Source organism: Colossoma macropomum, unplaced genomic scaffold (genome assembly GCF_904425465.1).
Source record: "Colossoma macropomum unplaced genomic scaffold, Colossoma_macropomum, whole genome shotgun sequence".
Classification (NCBI taxonomy): domain Eukaryota; kingdom Metazoa; phylum Chordata; class Actinopteri; order Characiformes; family Serrasalmidae; genus Colossoma; species Colossoma macropomum.
The window spans coordinates 29,009,252-29,036,703 of NW_023494789.1; the positions used below are offsets into that span (position 1 = coordinate 29,009,252).

Here is a 27,452-nt window from a genome sequence, read left to right on the forward strand (position 1 = left end):
TGTGATCAAATCATACAGCTCCATCGCAGATATATCACACTGACCTACTACTCTTCTGCCTTTCAACAGCTTTCTTCATTAAAATAACACTTTTTTTCCCAACACATTTAAGAAAATAACAGTCATCTTTTCTAGTCTTTTCTCTCCAGTACTCTCACAATGTGCCATCTGTTGGTAATTTCTGTATCTTCCACACACTATTTACTCACAGCTACTTTCACTGCTACCATTTAGGTGAAATTCTTCATTGGACAGACATCACTGAATTTCCTCTTTTAGCTGGATTGTCAGAAGGCTATAAAACTATGAAAACTATATCGTTACACAACCATTTCATAACGAATAATAAAAAGGAAAGTAAGTCAAATTTAAATAACAGAAATTCATTATACAAATGAACTTATATTGAAATTAAAAAAAAGAATGAATCTTCTCTTCTTCTCTCTTCTCTTCTCTTCTCTTACTTTCGCAGCAGCTGTTGTGGTCCCAGCATGACCTTGTTGATGAAATTGACGATCGCAGTGGCAGGCTGTTCTGGATCGAGCTCTGCGAACAGATGACATGCATTTCCCAAACCACTACCACTGCGGCGGGCCACGAAACCAAACATCCTACACAGACAGACAGAGAGAGAGACAGAGTGAGTGATTGGGGATGATGAAGGAAGTAATCTTTGATAGAACAAGAAAGTACGCAGCCCTGCTGGTGACATCCCATATAAATAAAAATAATGCCTGGCCACACCCTATTAACTTGTGGGAACAAGATCTTAATGTGTGGCCATGACTTAGTACAGCATGGGAATGGGATAATTAAGTCATGGACATGACTTAGTAAGGTGTGGGAACAAGATAACTGAGATGTGGCCATGACTTAGTAAGGTGTGGGAATGAGATAATTAAGCTGTGGCCATGACTTATTAAGGCATGGGAACAAGGTCATGCCTTATTAAGCTGTGTTTAAGGCTGAATTATTTCATTCCCATGCCTTACTAAGTTGTGGCCACGCATTAGGATCTTGTTCCCATGCCTTACTAAGTCATGGCCATGACTTAATTATCTCGTTCCCATGCTTTACCAAGTTGTGGCCACGCATTATTTTTATTTATACAGGACGTCACCAGCAGGGGTCTGTAAGAAAGAGATTAAAGTAATGCTAGAGCAAAAAATCTAATTTACAAATTCCTCTTGTTTTTTCCCCTCAGTCAGCCAAGACATATTCAGTGTCTGAAGTTTCTGTCTTTAGTTTTGTATGGGGGCTAATGTAGCTAACAAGTTATTGTTTAGTATTTTCCACCAGTTTAGCATCATGCAAACTGCAGTCTGAAGTCAGCATACACTTTGTTGAGTTTTTCAGCAAACTCAAATAGACTTGCTTATATGTTTTTTTAACACAAAAAACATCACATAGCTTTTTAGCCTGAATTTAGTCTATTCTAAAGAAGCAAACACCTTGTCTTGGCTGATCGACTCTATTCGAAGTAAGGCCAAAAATGGTGTAAATTAGATTTTTTGCCAAACCATTCCTTTAAAATCTTTCTTCACTACAAAGTTAAAGAATTAATATGATTGGAAAACATTATATTCTAAGAACATAGTATAATGCTATAGGCTGCAGTTTAGGGTAGCAGTTAAGGCTGGGATGTTTTTTGGGGGAGTGCATCCCTGATCACAAGCAAAGCAACTGACTGTATGGATTGGACAATATGAGGCAACAAGAAACTCACAAGTACACATGCATGCATGGAAGAAAGAAAAGCACATATGTAGCACTTACTTGTTGGATGTGTTATCAGCATTAGTCCACCTGGCACACAGATGCACACAAACACATACACACACACACATATATATATATATATATGCACATATATGCAAAGCAACATGTACTAGCTGAGTAAGTTGGAAAAAAGGACTGACAGAGTAAGACACTGGTGACAAAAAGCATATTGCAGTGACATTCAAACATTTATATCTGCCCATAAGTATTATGGGCATGAAGACATCCCAGCTCCTTTTAAATAGTACTCTGAGCAACTAGAAAAAAATGTATAATGACCAAAGCAACTTTACATTCATGAAAATGTTTTTTTAAAAAGCTCATACTTTACTGGTACCTTACTGTTTGCACAATCATGAAGGCAACCATAACTTATAAACCAACAAATTTAAATTCCAACAAAGTTGGGACAGTATGTGAAATGCAAATATAAACAGAAAGCAGTGATTTGCAAATCCACTTCGACTCATATTTAAATGAAAACAGCACAAAGACAAGATATTTAATGCTTTATCATATTAAGTTCATTGTTTTTTTTGTAAATATACTTATTCTTAAATTGATTGCAAAGAGTTGGATGGGGCAATTTAAGTCTATATTGTAATATTATATAATATTATAAAATGTAAAACAACAACAAAGGAATGCAATCATGTTTGGGTATAAAAGGAGCATCCCGAAAAGGCCTAGTCGTCTATGAGCAACAAAGGGTCAAGGCTCCCCACTTCTTTCCAAAAAATGCATCAGTGAACAGGGACATCCATGCTTGTTTCAACATGAAAACGCCAAGCCATATTCTGCATGTGCTACAACATCATGGCTGTGTTGTCTAAGGGTGAAAGTGCTAGACTGGCCTGCCTGCAGTCCAGAACTGTCTCCCGCTGAAAACGTGTGGCATGTTATAATGCGCAAAATACAACAAGAAAGGACCTGTACAGCTGTGCAGCTGAATGGCAGAATGGCAATAAATTCTGCTTTCAAAACTGGATCAGTTGGTGTCTTCAGTCCCCAAACGATTATTTAGTGTTGTTAAAAGGAAAGATAATGTAGCACAGTGGTAAGCATGTTTTTGTCCCAACTTTTTTGGAACAGTTGTAGGCATCATATTTGGAATGAGCATATATTCACAAAAAACATTGTATTATGTTTTTGTATTGCCTTCAGTTTAATACAGGTCAAACAGAATTGCTTAATCATTGCTTTTATTAGCATTTCACATACTGTCTCAACTTCATCCTGTGGCATTCATTATAAAGCTAGTGTTCAGTTAGGACATAAAGCATCAGTGACACTGCACATGAAAGCTGAAGATGAAAGACTTTTTTTGCCATAGACTGTAATGCAGACTCAAGAAAAAAAACATACATCCTATTCATCCATTAAAATAAAATGGCAACACTGTATTTTATTTGTCACATCAATTACAGCAGTTCTTATTACTGAATAGTACAGCTATGAGAGTGTGAGATCAAATACCTTTGATCCTGTGGATCCACACTGCTGAATGTAACACTATGGATGGGGTAATGTCTCCTGAAGAACAGCCTGTGTGTGAATGGATGGGACAGAGAAACAGGTGGAAATACATGGTTGACTTTTTCAAGCAGTTTCGTGTTTAGTTTTAGGGGCAAGCTGTGTGTGGTCTAATTAGAAGGTATACTATGCTGTGTTATGTGTTTGTGGCTGTGTGTGTGAGAGTACCTGCGCTGATTGTCTGTAAGCGTGATACCCTGAGTGGAAACTTTGAAGTGGACAACAGTAGCTGAAGGGCAGGGGTCCTGGGTCAGAGTACACTTTATTGCCTTGGAGATGGCTTGTGGGCCAGTCAACGACTCAGTGTCCACAGAGTTTAGGTAGAGAACATTACAAGCTGAGAGAGAGAGAGAGAGAGAGAGAGAGAGAGAGAGAGAGAGGTAGCCGATAACAATCCAGTTAATACATTTTGACCTGAATCATAAAGTTAGCAGCTCATATTAAATGTGGTAGTAAAACTGCATACAATATTCAAACAAGTGTTGTGCAACTGAAACCCTGTAACACCCTGCTAGTTGGGCATCAATTAAAAGTGAAACCTTTAAAATGTAAGAAGATGGAAGTATTGGCAAATGCATCAGAGGGTCAGTAGACTGGATTAACACTCACCAGCCCCCTGTTTGAGCAGGTCTGCAGCTGTGCTGGTGTTGGTGCCATTATGCATTTCCTGCAACTCTCCTACAAGATCTGAATCACACAGACCAGCAATCACACAACACATCACACACCACCATTACACTGTCAGAAAAAAGGGTACAGGTACGTATTAATCCCCCAAGGTACAAATAATGTGAAGAAACCCTCAACATGGCCCTTAACATGGTGTGGTACACCACAGTCACTTTACCAGAGGAAAGGTACACATTTATACCTGTTTCAAAACTGAACTTTTTAAAGTTAAAAAATTATACAATGTTTCCTAACTAAAGGCACTGAAAACATACCCTTGAGGATACCACCCCAGCATCTGTGCCCTTCTGAGAGTGTAGAACAAATTTACTCATATCAGAGCCAATAGTCAGTTCTTACATAGCGTATTTTAGTTGTTGAGGGATTAATGTTAACAACTGTGTGCGCGTGAATGACAAACCTTTGTCTGGGATATGTAGTGTGCAGGGCAGTGAGACTGGTGTGATGGAGTGCTGATATACCAGAGCAGACAGAGAGCCTACAAGGAGAACCAATAAGAAGAACAACAACGTTAGAAACTGGCCCACAGGGGGCACTGGTATCAACGTGTCAACATTCTCTCTCACCAAAGTATGTTTCATTCTGACAGCCTTTAATTTTGACTCCTTTTGCTCCGCTTTCAACGAGGAAGTGCCTGACCAGCTGCTCCTGGGGGTTATAGGTGTTGCCATGGTTAATGGCATGAGGTGGTGGTGTTGCCACTTTGAGGGCCAATCCATAAGCACCCTGGAATGATTTGCTGTCCCTTATCAGGAAAGAGCCAGGCTCCTTGTCTTTCAGAACAGCGATTGCTAAAAAGCATTGGGAAAAGAATACATTTAGAGTCACACACCCTTGTAACAGCATGTTTTTGTGTAACTTACTAAAGGATACTTTTTTACATAATTTAACTGGGTTGATAGATTGATAATTTATTGACGTGCTGATCTCCCTCACCCTGGTCTCGAGAGATGCCAGGCTTGTACCAGAACTTGGAGCTATCCTGCACAAACTTGGAGCTGACGCTTTTCTCCGGCTCCTCCAGTCCTTTCGGAGGAAATGTCCTGTGTTTGACTGAGGGAGGCAGTTCATTTGAAGTAGGTAGGGAGGAAGAAGTGCAAGGACCTGCAGATGTTGTGAGTGAGGAGCAGGCAGAGGAGGAGTCTTGGGGAGAAGTATTATGCTGTTTTTCAGGTATGGCAGGTTGAGGAGGGGAGGCAGGAATAGTAATAGCAGTGTAACCTGTATATGGAACATGAGGGACAGTCAGGAGAGGGTAGCTGGGTGATGCTAAAGGAAATGAAGGTGTGACATAGCCATCAGGCACGGGGGAAGGTGCTCTCAAATCGATGGTGCTACCCTCCTCATTGGAAGAGGCTCTATCAGTCAGAGGGGTCAGTCTCTGACCTTCAGCCCTAATGCCCAGCAAAGGGAGCTCAGAGCAGGAGCTTCTCTCTGAAGGACATGCAGAAGGCTGAGTAGATGTTGAGGGGGTTTTGAGAATTGGTCGCAGACACAAATCTTTGTTCTGTTCCATCTTTTGGGAACTGATGCTTGTAGGTGGTGCTGAGTTGTTCCCTTGTACTTGCACCATAGGTACAACAGACTCCAGCGATGTGAGTGGCTGTGAGTTTGGGTGAGGCTCACTCAAGAAGGTTGTGGTGGATGTGGACTCTGTCACAGCGGGATCCTTCATCTCAGAGTCCTGCGACTCCTGGATTAGTTCAGCTTCCAGAGGAGCAGGGCCTTCAGTGGAGGCATGCCTAGGAAAAGGCTCCCCCTGTGTGACTTCTCTCTGGGAGACTTCTTGCTCCAGTGGTGGTCCTACACTGAAAAACCCAGAGAAGCTTTGGTAAATACCGAGCACTAGACTGAGCATATGGGTACATCTTATTGTCTAAATTCAAGTCTGAACTTCCAACCAAACCCCTCAGATATGCAAAACTAGAAGTTAAGTAACACAGGCATAATTTACAATAAGATGTAATGCAGTGGTTCTCAATTCTGGTCCTGGAGTACTGGAGTACCACTTCCCTGCAATTTTAGAGTTTCCTCTGCTTCTAGCACACCCAATTCAATGAATGAACTAATTGACTAATTCATTTTTTTTGAGGCGAACAGGGTGTGTCAAAGCAGGGAAAACTACAACATAAAGGGCAGAGGCACTCACAAGGCCAGAATTGAGAACTGACATAATGGATATGCCAAGGTGGAAGTATCTGGTATTGCACTCACCTGTCCTGGACTTGCAGAGAAAGATCCTCAATGTGAACTTTCTCCAAGCCATCCTTTGGAAGTTTCATCTCTAACATCATCATGAATGTGTACAAAACAAGAGTTTTTTTATGTCAGTTTGATTGTTATTATGTTATTACATTATATGGCTTAAAAAGGTAGAATTTGACAAAGTCATTCCACTGCAAAGATGAAAACAAGATGAAAAACAACATTGAAAGTTAAATACATGCAAACATTTTTGGTATAAGCCTGTAGACTTTAGATTAATACCTAATCTCCACCGCTTCTGTGTTCCATGCCATGTGTCATACCTGTGTGGTTGTAGTGAAGATTGTGTTCCCCTTCAGTGGCTGGTGGGCTATGGATATATGGATGCTGCGCAAGACTGGATCTTTTTGGAGAAGGTGTGAGAGCCATTGGAGATGTGTTTGGAGAATGACCCATGGAAGCATAACCAGGACTCTCTCTGACCTGTGGAGGGGAACAGGGACAGGGTGGATGGGGACTGTGGTAACCACTGCTGTGTGGGCTTGGATATGGACTGGAGGGAGGGTCTGATCGCTGGTCCAGTACATAGTCTTGTTTAGAGACAGAATGGTAGGATCCATGCCCATAAGATGACATCATTGGTGGCACCGCTGTTCTATGCCGCCAGTAGTCTGCCCCCTGAGCTCTGTCCCAGTGAGACTCCATTGCTCTGTCTCTAGCCCAGTGCACAGGCCCCTCCCTCCTGCATCTAAACCCTGTCTCCCAAGATGTAGGAACACTATCTAACTGGCTTACTTGGAAAGAGTGGAGGACGAGATCCTCCCGCAGGTGGGTGCAGTCCTTGCAGGAACAGGACGTGGGTGGAGCTGAGCTGAAGCATAACTCACGGTAAGGACTGGAGGGCAGTGAATGATGTGAAGGGAGAGGAGGTGGAATGTGGGTGTGGCCGTGGGAGTGAGTGGAGTAATGGAACAGAGGGCATGCCTCCCCAGAACAGAACAAGCGAGTCTGTGCAGGAAGCGTGTGTGCGTGGGAAGATTGAGCGGTGTGCATAAGGGGCGAGTGGGTATGTGTATCTTGTGATGGGTAAGTGTAAAGAGGCCGGGCTGGTTGAGCGCAGGCATGATGTGGACAGCACCCTCTATCCCATCGGAAGTCCAGTGGAGACACACATGCTTCGTGGACAGGCAAAGGGGAAGAAGTGCGGTTGCAGGGGAGTGTGTGGTGTTTGGGACGGAGTGTTTTAGGATGTGTGTTAGGCATGTCGGTGACATAGTATGCTTGAGGATGGGAGTATGGACGGCCACAGCAGGAGCTGTCCAATCGGAGAGAAGGACAATCACCGTCATCTAGGATAGCTGTCTCTCTGTCCCGCTCTCTCTCATTCTGCCTCTCTCTGTCCTCTCTTTGTGGTGGAGGTATGGGAGGCTCCTCCAGAAGTTCAGAGGGGGTGGAGGAGTGCCCTGAGTCTGAACTGGGAGAGTTGGCTTGGAAGGGCTGACTGGTAGTGGGAGTGGAGGGGTTGATGCTTGGTTTGCAGCTGTTGGAACTGGAGCCAGGAATACGACGTTTCTTCACCTGAGCATACAGACTGCCATCCAGTGGCCCACGCGTGTGATAGATATCTAGACAACACACAAAGACAAAAAGTTACTTTCTGCTATTTGTGTTTGTATAGAGTGGAGTATTTAGGCCAGTGGTTCCTTATCCTGGACCTCGTGTCGCCCTCTCCTGTACTTTTAGTCCAACCTGGCAAAAGTAGCTATGAAAGAATAGAATTGGCACTAACGGTCGGATTGGGTTCCACAAGTTTTGTTGCTCTTGTGCGCCTCTGGTGCAGTGTAGACTGACTCTAGACCAGTGGTGTCCAATCTTATCTGCAAAGGGCCAATGTGGCTGCAGGTTTTCATTGCAGGAAAGCAGGAGCACACCTGATCAGTTATTTAGAGACTGAGACTGACTGATTAAACGAGTGAAATCAGGGGTGCTCTTCTTGTCTGGAATCAAAACCTGCAACCACACCGACCGTTTGTGGATAAGATTGGACACTCCTGTTATAGACCTATCACTCATTCATAATCTGGTTATTTTGAACAACAACCAAATGTAATTTCAGCAGCACCAGGGCTAATAACTTGCTAAACTGAGTTGTTCTCTATTGTGAAAAACACTTTCTCTGAAAGAGACCAACTGCTTGTAACAATCAATTAGAGAACACTGTTGTTGTTGTAGCTACATTATTGTGGGCTACCTGTATGAATTTTTGAGTAAGACTTCAGGTGTGTTGGAGCAGGGAAAACATCAAAATTTGCAGGGAAAGGGCCAGGGAATACTCCAGGATTAACTGATTTAAGATATATAGTCAGTGTGTGAGCCTGTTTACACATTGCATTAATGCATGTTTTATGTCTGGATAATATCTGGATGTACTTTGGCTGGATTTCAATTACACTTTTTACTAAAGTGCATCCCCAGTGTGACTAGATGACATATAATATTACTTTCCTCTCCTCAAAGCATATCAATGCATGCATGGTTTCCATTTTAATTTGTTTGGATTCCTTAAAGATTTGATTTATCAAGCATGGCTTGGACACTTTCATCACCCCAGAGTGCAGGAAGGCTCTTGGTTTGGGAATAACTCAAACTTCACATATCCTCCATCTTGCATTTCCTGGTTTATCCTCACACCCACCAGTCAGTGCTTACCAGACAATTACCTGATTTCCAATCACGTAATTATGGATGATGGATAACAAAAGAATTTTATTTACACTTGTGTTACATGTGTTCAAGATCTTTCTTTGCCCACCTCCAAATTAGTTTTGAGTGATCCTATTGGAATCCTATCACAATGCATCCTGGTGTATTTACGCTTGGCTTTTCATGCAGTGAAGTGAAATGTGAATGTGTTCCGATCACCTAGAATGCATGCTGATGCAAGATGTAAACAGGCCCTAAGTTTGAGGGTCAGGTATGAATATTGACTGTGTTTTGTTTGTGTACAAACCTTCTGTGCTGTCCTGATGATGAAAATTAAAGTTTTCATATGAATCCCAGCGCACTACAGGATCTGTAGAGCTGAAATCCACACTGCCCCCAGGGTCATTCTGCTGAACATCCCCCCCTGAGTATGCACACACATACATACGCAAGTAATGATAATAAGCTTCTTAGCTCAGTTAAGCATGATAGTGTGTGTGTAGATAGCAGTGATAGATAGAAGACTATCTTAGGGATGCAGACGGTAAAAATGAAGAAATAGGCACCTTTTGTCTGCTCCGGGCTGGTAGAGAACACCAGCTGCACTGTGGCATCAGTTGGGTACCGCTTATCTGTAACCCACAAAGACAAACTATGTTACATCTGTGTTTGTGTATGTGTGTACACACACACACACACACACACACACAAGAGTGTGTGCTTGCTTGTGTCTATACCTGTGCTTGCATGGTCCAATTCTCCTTTTCCAAACCAAAGCTGAGCTCCATGAACTGTACAGGTATGAAACTGTACTCTAAATACACATTCCCTCTCACACATGCCTGCACGACGATGATAACACTTCACCTGGAGAGAGAGATACACAGGAGCAAAAACAGGAGAGAAAGAAAAGTAAATTTACAAAAAGCAAACAGAGAGTAAAGAGAGGAGGTAAGACTCCTCAGGTACTTTAATTATTTAAGCACCTAATTGAGTCTTTCCTCCCCTCTCTCCCTCCGTGGTTTTCAAAACTGTGGGTCAAGACCCACAAGTGGATTGTAGTGTGGGGACAAGTGGGTCATGAGGAAGCTGCATCAATGAACAGAGCAGAGCCAAACAAAGTGCATTTTAGATATGAACTGGTAACCACAGCGTTTCTGCGGCGCACCACTGCCGCTCACAAAGCTTCAAACGTTTTTTGCTGCTTGACAAAAGTTGGCAGCAAGTTTATGTACTTCAGATCACAAAATATTTGGTGGGTTGCGAGATAAATACTACCACTACATCTGGGTCCTGGCATGAAAAAGTTTAGGAACCCCTACTTTAATACATTGCAGTTCAAAACTTTGCAATCTTAAAGTATATATGATTGCTATAATTTTATTCAACAATAACTTTTACAGTGTAGATGAAATGTTATAAACTGGACACCAGGAGGTATTTTAAGATGTTTTATTCAATATTTCCATTGTGTAGAGAACTTATTATAGTTATAGTTACTGACTGGCAAATAAAATGCTCTAATTATTTATTTATGGTAACTTCTTGATGATTCTTCACTTTTCAAATACAAGGCATTCTGTCTACAGCTCTCATCATCATCCTGGACACATCTAAAGTTTCTTCATGTATTTACAGCTTCCTGCAGTTGATACACTGCACAGCAGCATGGATAATTTTAATGTTAAAAGTTAAAGAATGTTTCTTACCATAATGTCCCCCTTCAACTGTAGAGCTGGTTCAATATTGATATGCAGTGTTTTGTTTCTTGAGCCTTCAATATTGCTGCAGCACACATTTAGAAAACAGGTATATGCATTCAGAATAGAGGTTAAATGATCATACATAATGGCCATTCACCTATCAATCTAACATTACAGTGACAGAAGCAGCAGACTCACTATATGCCTGAGGTGTACACCAACTTCAGAGACTGATAGATCTTCAGGAAAGGAGCATAACCTACAGAGAGAAAGAAAGACTGCTGTAAAATATAAACAACACAGGCAACCCTGTCTACAGACAAATATTATTGGATTGATATTGATTTCATGTAGGTCTACTTATGGTATTTGTTAGGCTTTTATTTGCAGCACTATTTTTAACATCATAAATAGCTACTGCACTATTTTTAACATCATATATATGTGTATTTGTATACCTCCACCTGGCTGGTAGTTGGGCAGAGCTGGAATATGAACTTGCTGCAGGAGCAGAGGAGAGCTGTTTATCTTGATTGTGCCCGACAGAAGCCCAGAGAAATAATAAATATATCTGTATGTGAAAGAAAATATGAGTAATTAGGTAATATTCTTTAAATAATGTGCCCTTTGTCTTAAAATGGTAGTTCGGCGAAAAATCAAACATAGTCAGTTTAAGCCATGTTTGGTGTCTTTTTCTTTAGAAGTGCACTGAAGTTTTACACAAAGCTAATACAGCAAACAATTAGCATCACAGAGACTTTGTGCGTATTTCGTCACAAAATTGCCTCAACCACTTTGAGTTGTTAAGTAATCTCAAATAGGCCTTCTTATGTGGTTTATGGGGACTTTATTACAAGCTGCTACTGTTTTCAGCTTTGCAATGTACTTTTGTGTGTTTTTATAAATCACAGTGTCAGAAACATAACCAAAAAGCAAACTTCACACATTAATCTTGATTTGCCTGATTGGTCACTTTGATGTGATGGGAAAGTTATGGCCGGTGACAAGATGTGACAGGCTAGGCTGTAGGGTGATCATGTCGGGCACATACCTGCTTTGAGATGGCTGTAGTGAGGGGGAGATTTTGTCCTCACAGAACTTTCTCATGGCAACAGTGGTCAGAGCTTGATCTGCCCTGCAAAACCAAGGATAGATAGAAATGAAAAGGTCATAAAAAATGTGAACTCAATGTATACAAAGGTTTGAACACCCCTGGTCAAATGACATGTTCTGTTGATTTTCTAGGAGAAAATAAATTAACACATCCTCTACAGAGATCTCCACTTTTCTGCTAATTTTAGTGCAAAATTCTATTTATTTGCTGAGAATAACATATTGGAAATAAATGAAACATGAAAAATAACTTGCACAGGCCACATTTTGTATTTTATTTTCCCCAGCACTTTAATAACTTCAATAGCTTGTCTCTGCTGTTCTTTGTACAATTGAATAGTGCATAGATTGTCTGTATTCATTGTATTTATTGTGTTATTGCACTGTTATCTGTTGCTTTTCGGTGTTAAATGTAGAACCATGTCATAGAGAAACTATGTTTTATTTCTCTTTCAACACATATGTGATGAAAATAAATGAAAATAAAGCTGACTTTAACTGTTTCCTTATTTCTTAATTTCAGCAAATAAACAGTCACTGTGCATTAAACTGTGCATAAGTGTGTTCCCTGTACTTATTTGTACTTATTTTAACTCAGAAAATCAACAACACATGTAATTTGACTGGGGCATCTCAGCTTTTGCATATGACTATATCTGTGCGTAAGTATTTACCCAGCTGAGATCTTGCTGTAGTGCATGTAAGCTGCTATTATCACTCCTGCTTTTCCTCGGTCCCCCTGAGAAAGATGTTAATAGCTATATAATAAACAGTTTACCGTTAATGATAGTCATTAATAAACAATTAAATAGATAGTCCCCAACTCTGGTCCTGGAGACCTCCTGTCCTGCATGTCTTAGTGCAGTCCAGCTCTAATACACCCCTGTTAATTAGCTAATGAGTTAGATCAGGAGTGTTACAGCACTTTTAATGCTACTTAATGTAACAAGTAATTATGGACCATTTCTATTGGTCCCTTTATTGTGTGTAAGGACAGCTGCTCTGTTCAAATAACGCAGGTAAAAAAAATATATGGAAACGGTTTTGCTATGACAGTGATGACAGGCAAAGCCAGGGGCCTCCAGGACCAGAGTTCGGAACCACAACTAAACTAACTGATTGATTGCTAGTTGCACATAAGAAGCGTGTTTTAGGTGCACTTTGGTCCCTTACCTTGCAGTGCAGCACAACGACATTGCTGGGCTCAGAGTTTAGCCAGGCCTCCATGGTCTTACACACAGCGCATATCTTATCCAGAGGAGGAGCATGCAGGTCCGGCCAACCAAACTCCTCCACCTGAGAAAGCAGAGAGAGCATGGCTTCAAAATGAGCTCAAGAGTAGGACTGAAATAAGGCACTTAGTACATTTTAAGCATATTTGGAATTACTTTATAAATCATACCTTGGGGTTTAATCTGCAGATGTCATGACGTTTCTCGGACAAATTGATGACCTGAAAAAAACATGGAAGTTACATGGCTATTCAGAAGTTTGGAATTGCTGTTCAGAAGTTCGGAATCCCTGTTTTTAATAAATTAAAGCCAGTTTAGTTGCAGACAACTATATGAAATGATTCAAATATGTTAGTCCTGTCCAATTTCACAGTTTTAAAATAATAAGTAGGACAATAAGAAGCCGTAAATAAAAATGTAAAAAATGTATGTGTGTCTAGAAGAATAAACAGAGCTGTAGAAGATTCCAAAATGACTGTTATTGAGAATGAAGTCATAATAAAAATAACATCCAGAATTTAGCATATTTTAACCAGCAAAAGTAAATTAATACATAGAAAAAAGCTGTAAATAGACAATAATTTGGTGAATAGTTTGTCAATAGTATATAAGTTATTACTAAGAAAACTAAGAACATGTTAGTTACCAGGCTGCCTTAAAATTTAGTTAGTTAAAATTTTGAGTTTATTCAACTTTAAGTAGGAAGTCTTAGACTCTAGTTCTGTTAACTTACTATTAGAAGTTCAATGAACTTAAACATTTAAGGCAGTCATTTAACCTTGGTTTAAACAGCTTTTTTTCACTTGTGAACACTAGTGTATATGTTTTCATCAATGATATGAAAATGATATGCAATGATATGCAATGATAAAAAAATATATATATATAAAAAATACAGACCAGAAACTTATCCTGATGTTTAGATTTTAACATGGCTGCCACTTCTTTCAGGTTGCTGCGGTAACGGTGCTCATCCAGATGGGGCAGGAAGAAGACAGAGATGATTCTCTCAGTGATGTAGATGAGGTCAAAATCATACTGGCTCTCCATTACTCTGTCCATCACTCCTTCCACACTGCCACCCCTTTAACAAACAGCTGAGTTACAGTGACATAGAAACCTTTTGCTCTCTGTAAAACAATCAGCATGTGTCTTGTCATGACTCAACATTCTGTGTTATTCTTCATACCTGACAGGGTTTTTTTTCTGGCTTTGAATGGACTGAGAGAGAGAGAAAGAGAGAGACGGGGGGGGGGGGGGGTGGGGGTGGGGGTGGAGAGACAGGTAAGAGACGTTTGACCCAAATAGATCTGATTCACTTCATAGCCTAACACGCAGCATGTCTATCTCTTGTGCAAAAAGGGTTCAGCATATGATATGAACCCTTCAGATGTGGATCATGCAAAAGTTATGGCACATTTTATGTTTTATTTTTTGTATTTGTAAAGTATGTTAACCTCAGCAAACAAACAGAAACTGCTTTAAAATTAGCAGAAAAATGCCACATTTAAGTTTGTTCTCCATAGAGAATGTGTCTTATTTTCACTTAGAAAACCATCAAAACATGTAATTTGACAGGGTGTTCAAACTTTTGCATACTACTGTGTGACTAGTACCCTAATGTCAGCCCAAAACACAAAAATCTGAACATCCTAATCTTGATCTTGGTTCTAAATCTAACCCTGACTGACTTTCAGTAAATGCCTACTATAAATGACTTTTCTCCATGTATGTTGCACTAGCAAATAAGAACATGAAATAAATGAACGTAAACAATTAAAATTTTCAGTCAATACATTGAAATGCCATTTGACCTTGCAATGCTGATAATGTAGGCTGAAAAATGACAGGATTTCTAGAAGGAAAAACGAAGTAGAGTAAGTACTGGGTACGGATTTACTCACAGGATCTGCGGCAGGAACACAGGGCCCAGAGACCTGAGAGAGATTCACAGAGTCAGCGAAGGACTAGCTACCTTCCAGCATCTCTGCATCTATACATTTAGAACTCTATCTCAGTCAAGGGGAGTGATTTGACTGTTTCTCTCCTGTCTAACCTCCTATAAGTTTCTATCTCTACTTTCTGTTTTCTGCAGCTAAGTTTTGCACCACACCACCACCCACATCTCCTCCCTGTTCCTCAGTCCTGTCTCTGTCCTTCCTTCCTGACCCGGCCTTCCAGCATCAAGCAGGAGCCGTCCAAAAAGTCTGGTTCAAGTTCCTAAAGTTTTCCCCCTTTTTACAGTCATACAGTCGCTCCTCATGCTACAACCACATATTGAATTTGGAAAAATAGCATCTGTGTGGCTCAGTGAAAATCAAAGATGACTTTCAACAAAGCCCTGTCACCTTATTTCTTTTATGTTGTTTATCGTGAAAGGCTAAAACACTTTATATTCCAAAAATGAAACCATTATTTTGTAAATCTAAAATTTTCTTTGGTCCAAATGCTCTCTGAGCTTGTCTGAACATGAAAACTATATATATATATATATATATATATATATATATATATATAGTTTTCATGTTTGGAGAGGTACATGCAGGGTGTTGTAAGGTAAAGTAGTACCCAAAGTTTCAGTTTCCATTTTTTCACTAGTTTTTTAATTAATAATTTTGTTTACATCTCAACCACTGAATAAAGAAGAAATTTAAAATATCAGTGGAATTCCCCATTCCAATCTAATATTCATTGAATTGTCAATTTTTCAAACAAAATAAAAGAAATTCTGAATGTTATTGTGAGTAAAAGTATGAAAATTACATGTAATCAAAAATAATTTAAGTCAGACGGGTGGTGTGTTTAACCAACGAAACAAAATTTCATCATCTCAGACGTTTTCTGAATTTAACATACTGGAGAAAAAATAAATCATAAATGTGGCTTGTTCGAAAGTGATGGCACGTTTTATATTTTATGTAATTTGACAGGGTTTTCAAACTTTTACATGAAGTGGGACCAAAATGTAACATATTTCAGGTAGCCCAGTAGATTTAGTTTGAGGTTGAGCAGTTCCAGTGCAGTGGCTGAGATATGATAGCCGGACTGCTTTACTCAGAGACAGAAACATCTGTCGAGCAGAACAAACAGAGCCTGACATTCTGCCATCCAGCCAACATTCCAGCAGGACAGAACCGGAGCACAACACAGAGCCTGGAGCGTGCTCAAGGTGAGGAGCCATAAGACACATCTGATCCAGTCTGGTCCGTTTCATTTCTCTCTCTTTTCTTTCTCATCTCTCACTCCTAGCAACTTTTGATGAGCCAACACAAACTGGTTGATCACATCCCTCTGCCAATTACACTAACTCCTCCTGAACACTCATAAACTGCCCCAAACACACACACATACTTTTAATCCCTTAATGTATGTATGTAATTAGGGATTTTAAAGGGTTAAAGGCCTTTGGCTAAACGTAGGGCAACTCCAGGTTACAGAAAACAGGAAGGGAGAAAGATGAAAGAGTTCAGGGTGAACTAGAGAGTATATAGGGATGGTATTGAGAAGTTACAGTGTGTGTATATGTGTAGTGATGCATGACAAACTAGTGTGGTACTGGAAAGGGATGCGCCAGTCATCTTTTTTATAGCCAATTCTGATTTGGATTTGGCTGATTTTTTAAAATCAATTTTACAATATTAGCTTTTTTTAAAACTCAGAACTCACACTGTGTGGGCTAAAAGAACACATGAAACATGCAAGTAAATTTAAAGCACCAGGTTCTATTAGTTAGTCGGGATATAACTGTATCCACTTATTAATAATATGCATATTATGTACATACATACATTTTCTTATTTACGTGATTGTAAATATTACTCATAGATTGTTTGTGTACTATATATATATATATATATATATATATATATATATATATATATATATAATTCCAATTTTTAATTTGTAAATGAAAAATCTGTTGCATGCATCATGTAAATAAGGGGTGAATGGATATTTAGCATAATGAGTCATACATAATTATATTAAGACATGTTGGTATGGTTGTAACAGCAGCGTTAAATACAGTGCAGGTGCACTTACCTGCCTTTACGTTATTTACTGGATAGGGATGCACCCCATCTAGTAAAATTTCAAAACAGATTGGCTGAAATAAAAATAATAACTTTTCTAATTGCCAATTGCTGATTGTGTGTTTGAAGCAAAAAACTGATCTCAACTGATCTGATTTCAATCTCGAATGATTCTTGTTTCGTATTCTAGTATGGTAAACATATGTGTATGTTAATAAATATATGGAATGTGTGATTGGAAGTCTTGTTTAATCTACCATGTACACACATTGAAGTTGTTTGGTGCTGAGTTTTAAAGTCCCCCTCAGTTTTAAAGACATCCTCTGGGTCTTCATTAGACTTATTGTCACACTGGGAGACATCTGTTAATGATTAACACATGTATGTGTGTGTGTGTGTGTGTGTGTGTGTGTGTGTGTTTACCTCAGGCTTCATAATAATGATTTACTCTGCTATACCTTATATGGGAGTAAAAATCTTTTTGTTTTGCAACAACACAAATTAATTCTCTTCTCTTTAACACTACAACACTGTGTCTTCTGAAGCACTTTAAAAGAACGAGATCAAGCTGGAAGCTGTATAACAGAGCTACAGTAGCCAACTTACAGTGAGACAGTTACAGCACATTTATCACACTGCAGTGTATAAAGCGTAACACTTCATAGACATTTTAACAGATACTGTAACTTTTAAAAATGTCATATATGATTGTTTATGTTATTTAACAACTTTGAGCTTGTGCTTAAAAATGTATATATGTTTTAGGGTAAATTTCAAACATAAATTTAGAAAAAGTGGGCCAGCACAACAATAAGCCTCATAGTGTCATCAAGTACTGAGATAACCACTAAAACAGTAAATGTACATGATCACAGATTTGTGATAAAGATAATGGGCTCTGTAATAAAGCAGTCACTGGGTCAAGGTTAGAAACACTATGGCTACGTTTCCCTGCAGGGGATTTGTAGTTGAGTGGCTGTCTGTAGGCCTCCAAAACACCAGTATACATCACCACTATACATCAGGGGAAATGGATTTCTGACCATGTCAATGTTCTATAGTGGACCACTGCAGACGCCAGTGGACTTACAGGCCATAAAAGCCTAGATAACAAACCTGTACACTAGAAACGGCAGCAAAGGGGTTACAACACTACACACACACAAAACATAGAGAAGGGTGGGTGACCTACAGCTGCTAACTATATATAGTCTTTGTATACACAAAGAGAAGAGAAGAGAAGAGAAGAGAAGAGAAGAGAAGAGAAGAAATAAGAAGAAGAGAGGAGAGGAGCAGAGAAAAAGGGAAGAGAAGAAAATAGAAGACAGAAGAGAAGAGAGGAGAAGAGAAAAGAAGAGAAGGGGAGAAGAGAAGAGAAGAGAAGAGAAGAAGAGAAGAGAAGAGAAGAGAAGAGAAGAAGAGAAAAGAAGAGAACAGAAGAGACAGTGTGAAACATGAATGTTGACTAGAAAAACAGAAAATAAGAAGACAAAGTGACGCTTCAGCAGAGAAATACAGAGCGACTGCATTGCACAGTGAGCAGAGGGAAACAAAGAGAGATAAAAAGAGAGTGAGAACAGCTGATAGAGCCGTAATGGCAGATGAGTGAAATGCTTGCTGGCTTCAGAGGACTATTTCCATAACTCTATTTCAGATAATCAGCTGGACTGAGCCGCCTCCTCCATGAATGTGTGTAAATTTAACACTGCTCTGCTTGTATTAAACACTCAGTGAATATACTGTTTTATATGATTATATACTATGTTAAAATAAGTCCTACATTAAATTGAAACCAGTGTTTCATGGTGCATTATGGGAAGTGTAGTTTAGGCCAGACAGGAAAGGAGTCCAGAATATGTGATAATGAGACACATAAGAATCCCTTTACTGCATCCTGTCTCAGCAGGCTAATAACTAACCGCCCTAACCGGCCCCCTGACACATGCAAACACCTTACACACACCCACACAGTTCACTCACTAAATTTAATCATGAGTCGTGTGACTGGATGACACAATGATGCGTGGTAATTAATTTCAGCATTAAAAATTAATATATACACTTCATGTCAAAAGTTTGGGGACACCTAGCTTTCGAAAATGTTTTTGATACAAATAAGCACTGTTTTAGTGATGCAACAGAAAGCAATGCATTTACTTGTATCAGGCTATAGCAATTTAGCTCCACCCATTCACGCTTAAGTTATAAATTTTTTTTCATTCTGCAGTTCTTGTTGAACAAGGCACAATAAAGGCAGCCAATTAGCACAGAGCTCATTTACATATACCGATCTTAAAGGCACAGTAACAAGAACAGCCTGTTTAATTCACAGGTATGAAAATGATCATGTAAAAATTAATTACAGCTTTATGTGGTACATAAAACCACACAAACGTTAGACCTTAAGAGGAAATAATAATAAAATTTAAAGCATCTCTGAAAAACAACTCTGTCTCTGTTTGTCCCATTTCAAGAAGGCAAAGTGCTCCCAAACTTTTGACAGACAGTGTATGACTTACTATTCCATTTATTCTTCATCAGCAAACACAACACCACTCCATAAGGACTCCAGACATAAATGACTGTAAAGACTCCATAAATAAATCAACTCAAATAAAAATCATCTCATCCTTATCATCCTGTGAGAGGTAAATGAAAAGGCATTTTACCTTAGAGATGAGAGTTCTTCACTGCTGTCCCTGACGACAGTTCTGACAGCGCAATGAACACACTCTATTCCTGTTCTCCCCTCACACACACACATTCTCCCCTCCCTCTCTGCCCAGGACACCCCACCACACTCCCACCCCATTTCCCTCACTCACTACAGAAGGCGAGAGAAACCAGAGAACACTGACCTGATGTTCCACTTTGAGGTTATACTATGAGAGAGTAACAGCTGCTCTGTGATGTTAGTGTGTTTAACCCTTTAAACACTATTATTATTATTATTATGTTATTAATCTGAAGGCTTTTTATTCATTTACTCCTATGTAGTTCTGAAAGTGCAGAGTTGAAGTCTGGGCATCACACAGATCCTTTGTAGCACTACTAGCATCCAAAGTGTGGTTCTCAGCTAAGCGACAACAGCTTACAAATAATAAATCATCTACATTAGGACTCCTTCCAGAACACGGAATATGTTTGCATTAGAGCATCAGAATGATAATCCACTAATAATGTGATGTAACAAGCTCAACAGCCATGTCACCAATATTTACAGAATGCAACATAAACACACACACACACACACACACACACACACACACACACACACACACACACCTTGTAACTCGTTTTTTTTCACACCAGTTGGAAATTTCATGACAAATGGATTAATAGAAATTTTGAGAAGCAAGCATTCCAGTTTTTTTATGTTAACAAATGTTAATACTGAGGTGGCTGCCGCTTGCTCTGGTTTGCAAAAGGGGCTCTAGAGCCTTGGAATGCAAAACTATGTCTAATGCTCTGTGACATTTGTTGTTGTTTAATGTTATTTGTGTTGTTGTTTGTTACTTGGGGATGTGTTTATGTGTTGCATGTGTTATTGTGTGGGGTGTGGGTTTAGTTAGTGCAGGTTAAGGGTCTACCATAGAAACAAGTCCTATGGCTAGAGGGTACCTTCCCTGCTAAACGGTCTGTTTGTCATGTGCCGTTTCTGCTGGTGTTAATAAACTGCATTTCTAGTAGCTCCTTCTTCAAGACACTACAATATTCTTTCTCTTGTAAATCTTTTATTTTTGACATATCACAGTGATCAATTATTAGTTACAGCTACAGAAGATGCAGCACAATAGTTATTAGCATCTCAATCATCTTTATTGGGTCAACTTCATGTACACCTTAAGTAGTGATGGAGGTGGTGGGGGTTTCTCAGTCTTACCTGTGTTTCACAGTTATTATGAACGGTGGTTTTGAATTCTGTAAGAGAAAGTGAAACCATCAGTGTGAACAATTAAATTCAGTTTAAATCTATTAAAACAGAAGAGCTTGTGTGAGTGTGTGTCTCACCTTTACAGTAGACTCCATCACTGTCTAAGGCCTGTCTGCACCCAGAGCACTGCTGTTTCTTCTTAAAGTTTTTGTCTATGAAAGAGTGTGATCCAACTTTCCCCAGCTAAATACACACATACACACACATACACAGATACATTGTCAGGGTCACTCTCTCCACTCACTTTAAGTGAGTATAAAAGACCTTAATTTGTGCTCAGAACAGGGATTTACCCCTACAGTCATATGGAAAAGTTTTCAACACCACTGGTCAAATTACATGTTTTTTGCTTTATTTAATAAAAATAGCACATTTAACACATCCTCAATTAGCAGAAAAAAATGGCAATCAGAGTCGTCAGAGTGCACACTTTCTATTTGAAGGGCTTTGTTCCAAAATGCATTATAGAATTTTCTTTTTTCATGATATACATTATTGGAAGGGGGCTTGACACATTCAAGAAATATCAATGCTATAATATCATTAATACCACCTTTATCAGAGAAAGAAAAACATGTTTTTTACTAGAAAAACAACAAAATATAATTTGATCAGGGGTGCCCAAAGTTTTGCATACAACTGTATATTTGAATCGTCAGCATAAATTGGAAATAATAGTCAAGGCTGTTTCTCAAAACACTTTACTTGAACCTTGCTGCATAATATTGACATAACTGCGCCCTAAACATGTCGTGGATGATGACGTATGCTATCATGAGCTGTCATGACAGATTATGTCATTTTACTGTTACTGATAATTGTCAAGATATAATGCAATAATGTCATCTTATAATAAGATGTCATTATGGTTAAATAGAGTACACAGAAAAAATGATCATGTGAGGTAAACTGTCATGACATCAATTGTTATGGCATCATGTCAATTACTGGTAAGGGTAGCATATTATTACTATTATTATATTACTGAACAAAATTTGTCATCTGACAACTCATGACAGCATATGACATCCGCCATGACATGTTTATGGCATAGTTATATCAATGTTATGTAGCAGGGCTCAAGCAAAGTTGATATTCTATGCAGGGTCCCTTCCATTCACCTCAATCATGGAATGGAAAAGAAGTTTTATATATATATATATATATATATATATATATATATATATATATATATATATATATACAACCAAAACGACACTGACAATAAAATCATGTACTCTTGTGACCCCTTGATGCTCACGGCCCTTATCATAATGTGTCATGAAACACAGTATAAAGTAGGTTCTCTGAGCTAGCTGAGCATTTTTTCTTGATGATAGGTGGGAGTGGTGGGAGTGGGAGGTGAAACATTATATTACTGTTTAATATTATTTTTCCCAGCTTGCTAGTGCGTGTAATCAAAAATCAGAATATATTTTAGAGGTGGCAAAAAGGTCATTACATTTTGATGGAAGATTACACAAACACAAGAATTTTGCCTTCTAAATGATATTAGGAAACATGACCACAGACATAAACCAACAGGCTAAAACAGGTCAATTTCAAGTGATTTCTGGCTTTAAACAGCATTCTTCTCCGCACTCATCATGTTAAGGGCCACTGTGTATTCAGTGATATAAGAAACTGTTAGACACAATTTTTTGTTTTGGAAAATCAATCATGTGTGAATACAGACTCCCTTTTCCTAATATAGTGACTGTTTTTCTTTCTATAAACAAATGAATCAGAACTGAAAGCTGGGCACTGATCACATAGCTTAATGACCAGCTGTCTAAAGGTTTACTTTGGCTGTTTTGATGAAAAAGGCTCAAACAGTGGCACTGCGGTTCCAATCTGCTCAGATATCTCCCTTGACAGCCAAACCATCTCAACAGCAAACTGATAACAGGCCATGTTCTTTTCGCGATGGCGCCATCTACTGAGCGTAAATCTGTTTTGGGCTGTTTTATGACTCAGAGCTGAAACATTCTGCTACAAATGAAGAAAGTCTTAGCTGTATTGTAACAGGCCAAAGCATGTTTTTAATGAGCCTGTGCTTTAGTGCTGCTTCCAGAAGCTTTGCTGGCTCTAGTTTGAAACTAGAGGAGATGCACAATGTATTTTTAATCTTTATTGCAATACTGCAACTGCAATATGCAAACAAGGCCTCTAACCAATCGCAGAATTGTTTATTGGCTACTGTGAGTATCCCAACCAATCATAGACATCCCAGAAGAGTGCTACAGCAATGTCAATAACTTTGGTCGTAAGTAATACCAACATCTAACCAAGTCCCATCAGTGCTCCACCAACATGTTTTTAATGTATTGCAAGGCAGAACTGCAATTTTGCTGCATCCTTTTCTCTACCCTTCTCTCTCTCTCTCTCTCTCTCTCTCTCTCTCTCTGCAGCCAAATCCATGCTCATGACTAAAGCATTTCCCTCCACGTTTCCCTCCCCCAACACACACACACACGCACATGCCTGCTGGCTGTCTTGTGAGCAGCAGCACTGGTGTTTGAAATGTGACATAAGACGTTTAGGAAAGAAAGGGATGAGGGGTATTGACAGATTAATAGACTGATGTATGATAAACAAATGTGAATACATAAGCAGTAATGTAACTAATGTAATGAAACATATGCTGTGCTAATGTCCAGGCCAATACAGCTCCTTTGGGTTAAGACAGACAGATAAAGTGAAAGAGAGAGAGAGAGAGAGAGATGTATGAGAGAGAGAGAGAGAGAGATGTATGAGAGAGAGAGATGTATGAGAGAGCATGCATTGACTGTATTTACTGATAACAGATTTAAATGTTTTGGCAGAACTGTAACAATAAGTTTATGGTAAGAAAACTTCTCTGAGTGGAGCTGAGTGCATGTGTATTCACTGATTAGCTGAAAAACAGATTTAAATGCTTTGGCAATAATGTAACATGCCAATAAAGCTTCTCTGAGTTCAAATAAATACAATAGTATCTAAAGTCAGTTCCCTGTACACATTACTTATTTAATTTTCAGTGAAAATGATCATGAAGTACATAGTCATTTATGTTTAAGTATATGTTTCTCTGGAGATTAGATATACTTACGTAAGGAACAGGAAAGTCAAGGGCAAAAACAGGAGTTTCCAAAACTGGAGTGCAAAACATTATTTTAAAAAAAACTGAGAAAATGGAATCCTAACAACTGTGTAAGACCTGATAGATGACCAAAACTGTCACTGTGAGAAACAGAAAATGCAACTAACTTCTAAGACTTTGGAGGTGTGGAGAAACATCCCTACAGATTTCTTTGAAAAAATTAAAATAAGTCTCCTGAAAACAATGGAGGCTGTAATAAAGGTAACAAGAGGACACACTTAATACTAAAAATGTTGATATTTAATGTTTAGTTGTTAAGGTTTCTGTGTTGTTTTTGGTTAAATATATGTTTTCTGCTTGTTTTCTGACATTAAAAAATGAGTAACTTAAGTACTTAATGTACTTTGTACTTTAATAGGAACTTAAAGGTGGTCTCTAATTTTTTGCACAATGATATATACAGTTTTTTCTTGTTTTCTTCTTCAACAATATCACCACTATTATTATTAGGCATTTTTTTTCATTGTGCTTTCGAGAGTGTTTGTATGTGATGTAGAGAGAGTGAGTGAGTGACTGTGTTTTCTGTCTGTGACGAATTTTCCTGGTGACATTTTGAAGTGGCAGATCACGAAACCCTGTAACTGAAACTACTGACCCAGTCACTGCAATACACACTCACAAACACACACACTCTCACACTAATGCACACACACAGAAAATATTCCAGGCAGGAGCAGACGGCAGCAGGTGGGAAGTGCATGCCTGCAGGTCGGTATGCTTCCACCATCCCAGAATTCCACCGTTTATTTTTATCCCGCCTGGGTGACCACTGTAACCCTGGGAAACGTGAGTGTTTGTGTGTGGGCACAGAGACAGGAGTCTTCACGCTAAATCATTTTCCACTACACTAATAATATAGATAGGAAGCATTTCCATCCACTTGCATGGACACACTTGGATAGCTTACACATGAGCCACATTCCAGTTTGTTTTGCAAAACTGTGAAGAACACTAACAAAGTGAAACTACAAATCATGTCAGTGGAGGCTAAAGTAAAGTTATATGGTCTCATAGGTAATGCTGCAATGCGTAATACACCCAGAGGATTACTCCATTTACACACATGCTGTTAATATCATATTTCCTACGATGTGGGTGTCAGGTTGTGTTGAGGCCGTATAGGCCCACAAAAGCCAAACTGGAGCCACCACAGACTGACCAGGCTTTGCTAGAAGTCCAGCATACACAAACAAACACAAAACACGTTTTAGCTTTGAAAACAACACTTGTACTGTATTAAAGTATAATAATAATCAGATGTGCATGAAGCTCTGCACTGATCTCACACTACAACTCCAAACAAACCCAGATCACTTGTGATGCTCACACTGCTCTGCATGAACAACTGTCTTCCTCCTTCACACACTTTAGCTCTAGATACACAAATATATCTCTCTGTTAGATCCAGACTGAAGCGTAAATCTGGACTTAAAAGGCATTTCAGTGGCCAATCACCATTTACATGAAAACTTAGCTCTGGACTCCCACAAGTCATCAAGAGATCTGCTTTCGGAACAAAACCTTGTATCTCCATTTTGGTTGTTCATTTTTTGACACAATTTGAAAACACCAGATGCCATTTACTTTGTGTTTAAGGGCCAAAAGAAATGTTCAAACATTACTTGGAATAAAATTTCTTTACATTAACTTACAATGAAAGTTAAGAACATTTTTTCCAAGTTATCATTTCTGGGAATACAAGATTTTTTGTCTGACAGCAACAACATATTCTATTATTATATATATCCTCACTGCCATAACTTTGTATCTGCATTTTTCTCGTTTGTTTATTTATTTGTTTATTTATTCATTTTACATCATTTGAAACCATCAGCCATAACTTTGACTTTGTAGATCCATTTTTCTGGTTTATTCCTTCATCTAATTATTTATTTATTTAACATGATCTAAAAACGTCAGTTGCTTTTTACACTGTGTAAACATTTCATAACAAATGGACCAATAAAAACAGTCCAATATTACTTGGAATTGAATCATGTAACACTAACATGCATTAAAGCTGTAATTTTTTTTTGTCTTGTGAAGTTACAAGTCTGGAGATATAATGTGTATTTATGGCAGCAATAATTCTATTTACTTCTATTTTCCCATGGAATGTATTCTGTTTTCCTGTGTGCAGATTCAATAACCTATATTTTGGAATATACTGGCAATATATTGACAGCATAATACAATATATTCCATTTTCAAATGGACAGATGCAGTAACCCACAGATGACCTGATGTGTGTACAAACATTCACACCTACCTCTTTAAGGCTGAGTATCTCTGTATCCTCTGTGCACTCTCGCGTTTTGGGGGTGATCTCCTTCACTCGCCTCTGCTTGCTGAACACACAGCCCATCTCAGCAACTTCTCGTCACTTTTCCTTTCTGCTTCTTCCACTCGTCACACCTCTTTTCTTGCTTGTTCAAACTTTTCTCCGGTCTTCTCTTTAAGAACTTTACAGCACCTGCATTAGTCCATACAGACTCTTACTCCTGCTCAGCCTTCAGTTCTGTTCTCCTCTGCCTGTTTTCTTTCTTTTCACGGTGCTAAAGCCCTTGCCCTTCTCTCTCTCTCTCTCTCTCCCTTCTTCACTCCTTCACTGGCCACTTCCAGCGTGGGGTAAGATCTGACTTCTGCTGTTACCCTCACACATTCTCTCTCTCTCTCTCTCTCTCTCTCTCTCTCTCTCTCTCTCTCTCTCTCTCTCTCTCTCTCTCTCTCTCTCTCTCTCTCTCTCTCTCTCCTCTCTCTCGTCTCTCTCTCTCTCTCTCTCTCTCTCTCTCTCTCTCTCTCTCCCCCCGCACTCACTCCTCGCTCTAGGTGTTCTCCCTCAGCCTGACGCTCGCCTTCTCCTACATACACTCTGAGGGACATGCCTTTCACACACACGCCGGTGCTTTCTCTCTCTCTCTCTCTCTCTCTCTCTCTCTCTCTCTCTCTCTCTCTCTCTCTCTCTCTCTCTCTCTCAGCTGTTTTTGGAAGTCTTACATCAGAATTGCTCCCTCTCTTTGGCATTCAGCTTCACCCACAGGGAGTCATCAAACACACACACACTTGTACTCTAAATCTCTAGAAAAAAAAGTCACTCTAGTCCCTCTGTCTTTTATACTTTCTTTGAGTCTCTCTCTCTCTCTCTTTCCTCAGGCTCTGTTCACTTTTCCTGTTTTCTTCTCTCCATCATTCACATCTTTCATTGATGAAAGACAATGACAGTGTCTGTTCTTGTCTATTTGGCCATATCCGCTCTGCACCCAGCCCTGGTCTTAATGTCACTGTACGCTCATTCACAGTGATGATCGTGTGGAGTACATTCTGAGCAACAGCCTCATTAAAACCCACATAAACCCACCAGCAAACATTGCTGTTTCTATACACTTA

The 27,452-nt window shown here is 39.2% G+C and overlaps 1 protein-coding gene across 4 annotated transcripts; it reads right to left on the reverse strand.

Moving 5' to 3' along the window:
* On the reverse strand, nt 1–26,801 carry tns2b (tensin 2b). Of its 4 annotated transcripts, XM_036570770.1 has the most exons (26): nt 26,335–26,801; nt 21,001–21,106; nt 20,873–20,910; nt 14,863–14,895; nt 14,148–14,179; nt 13,859–14,042; nt 13,129–13,179; nt 12,900–13,022; nt 12,401–12,465; nt 11,665–11,748; nt 11,072–11,184; nt 10,812–10,872; nt 10,620–10,695; nt 9,648–9,777; nt 9,477–9,542; nt 9,218–9,334; nt 6,531–7,832; nt 6,217–6,286; nt 4,939–5,810; nt 4,569–4,793; nt 4,403–4,480; nt 3,922–3,999; nt 3,481–3,649; nt 3,256–3,324; nt 1,777–1,806; nt 1–611 (listed from the first exon to the last, which is right to left on the reverse strand). In XM_036570770.1, exons 1-26 carry the CDS (start codon nt 26,428–26,430, stop codon nt 461–463), a joined length of 4,419 nt encoding a protein of 1,472 aa, XP_036426663.1. In that variant the 5' UTR covers nt 26,431–26,801; the 3' UTR covers nt 1–460. The 4 variants fall into 4 exon arrangements, with proteins under 4 accessions (XP_036426663.1, XP_036426664.1, XP_036426665.1 ...); XM_036570771.1 differs by lacking the exon at nt 14,863–14,895; XM_036570772.1 differs by lacking the exons at nt 20,873–20,910; nt 21,001–21,106; nt 26,335–26,801 and adding an exon at nt 19,659–20,233.
* Between the last annotated feature and the right edge of the window lie 651 nt (nt 26,802–27,452).

What these genes read in the sequence shown, in the direction of transcription:
- tns2b (XM_036570770.1), bottom strand. Translation starts at nt 26,430, where the DNA reads ATGGGCTGTGTGTTCAGCAAGCAGAGGCGAGTGAAGGAGATCACCCCC. An exon ending in TCGTTGTGCTGCACTGCAAG is followed by an intron (nt 12,466 to 12,899) that starts GTAAGGGACCAA and finishes CATCTTTCTCAG; the next exon opens with GGGGACCGAGGAAAAGCAGG. An exon ending in TACAGCAAGATCTCAGCTGG is followed by an intron (nt 11,749 to 12,400) that starts GTAAATACTTAC and finishes TTGGTTTTGCAG; the next exon opens with GGCAGATCAAGCTCTGACCA.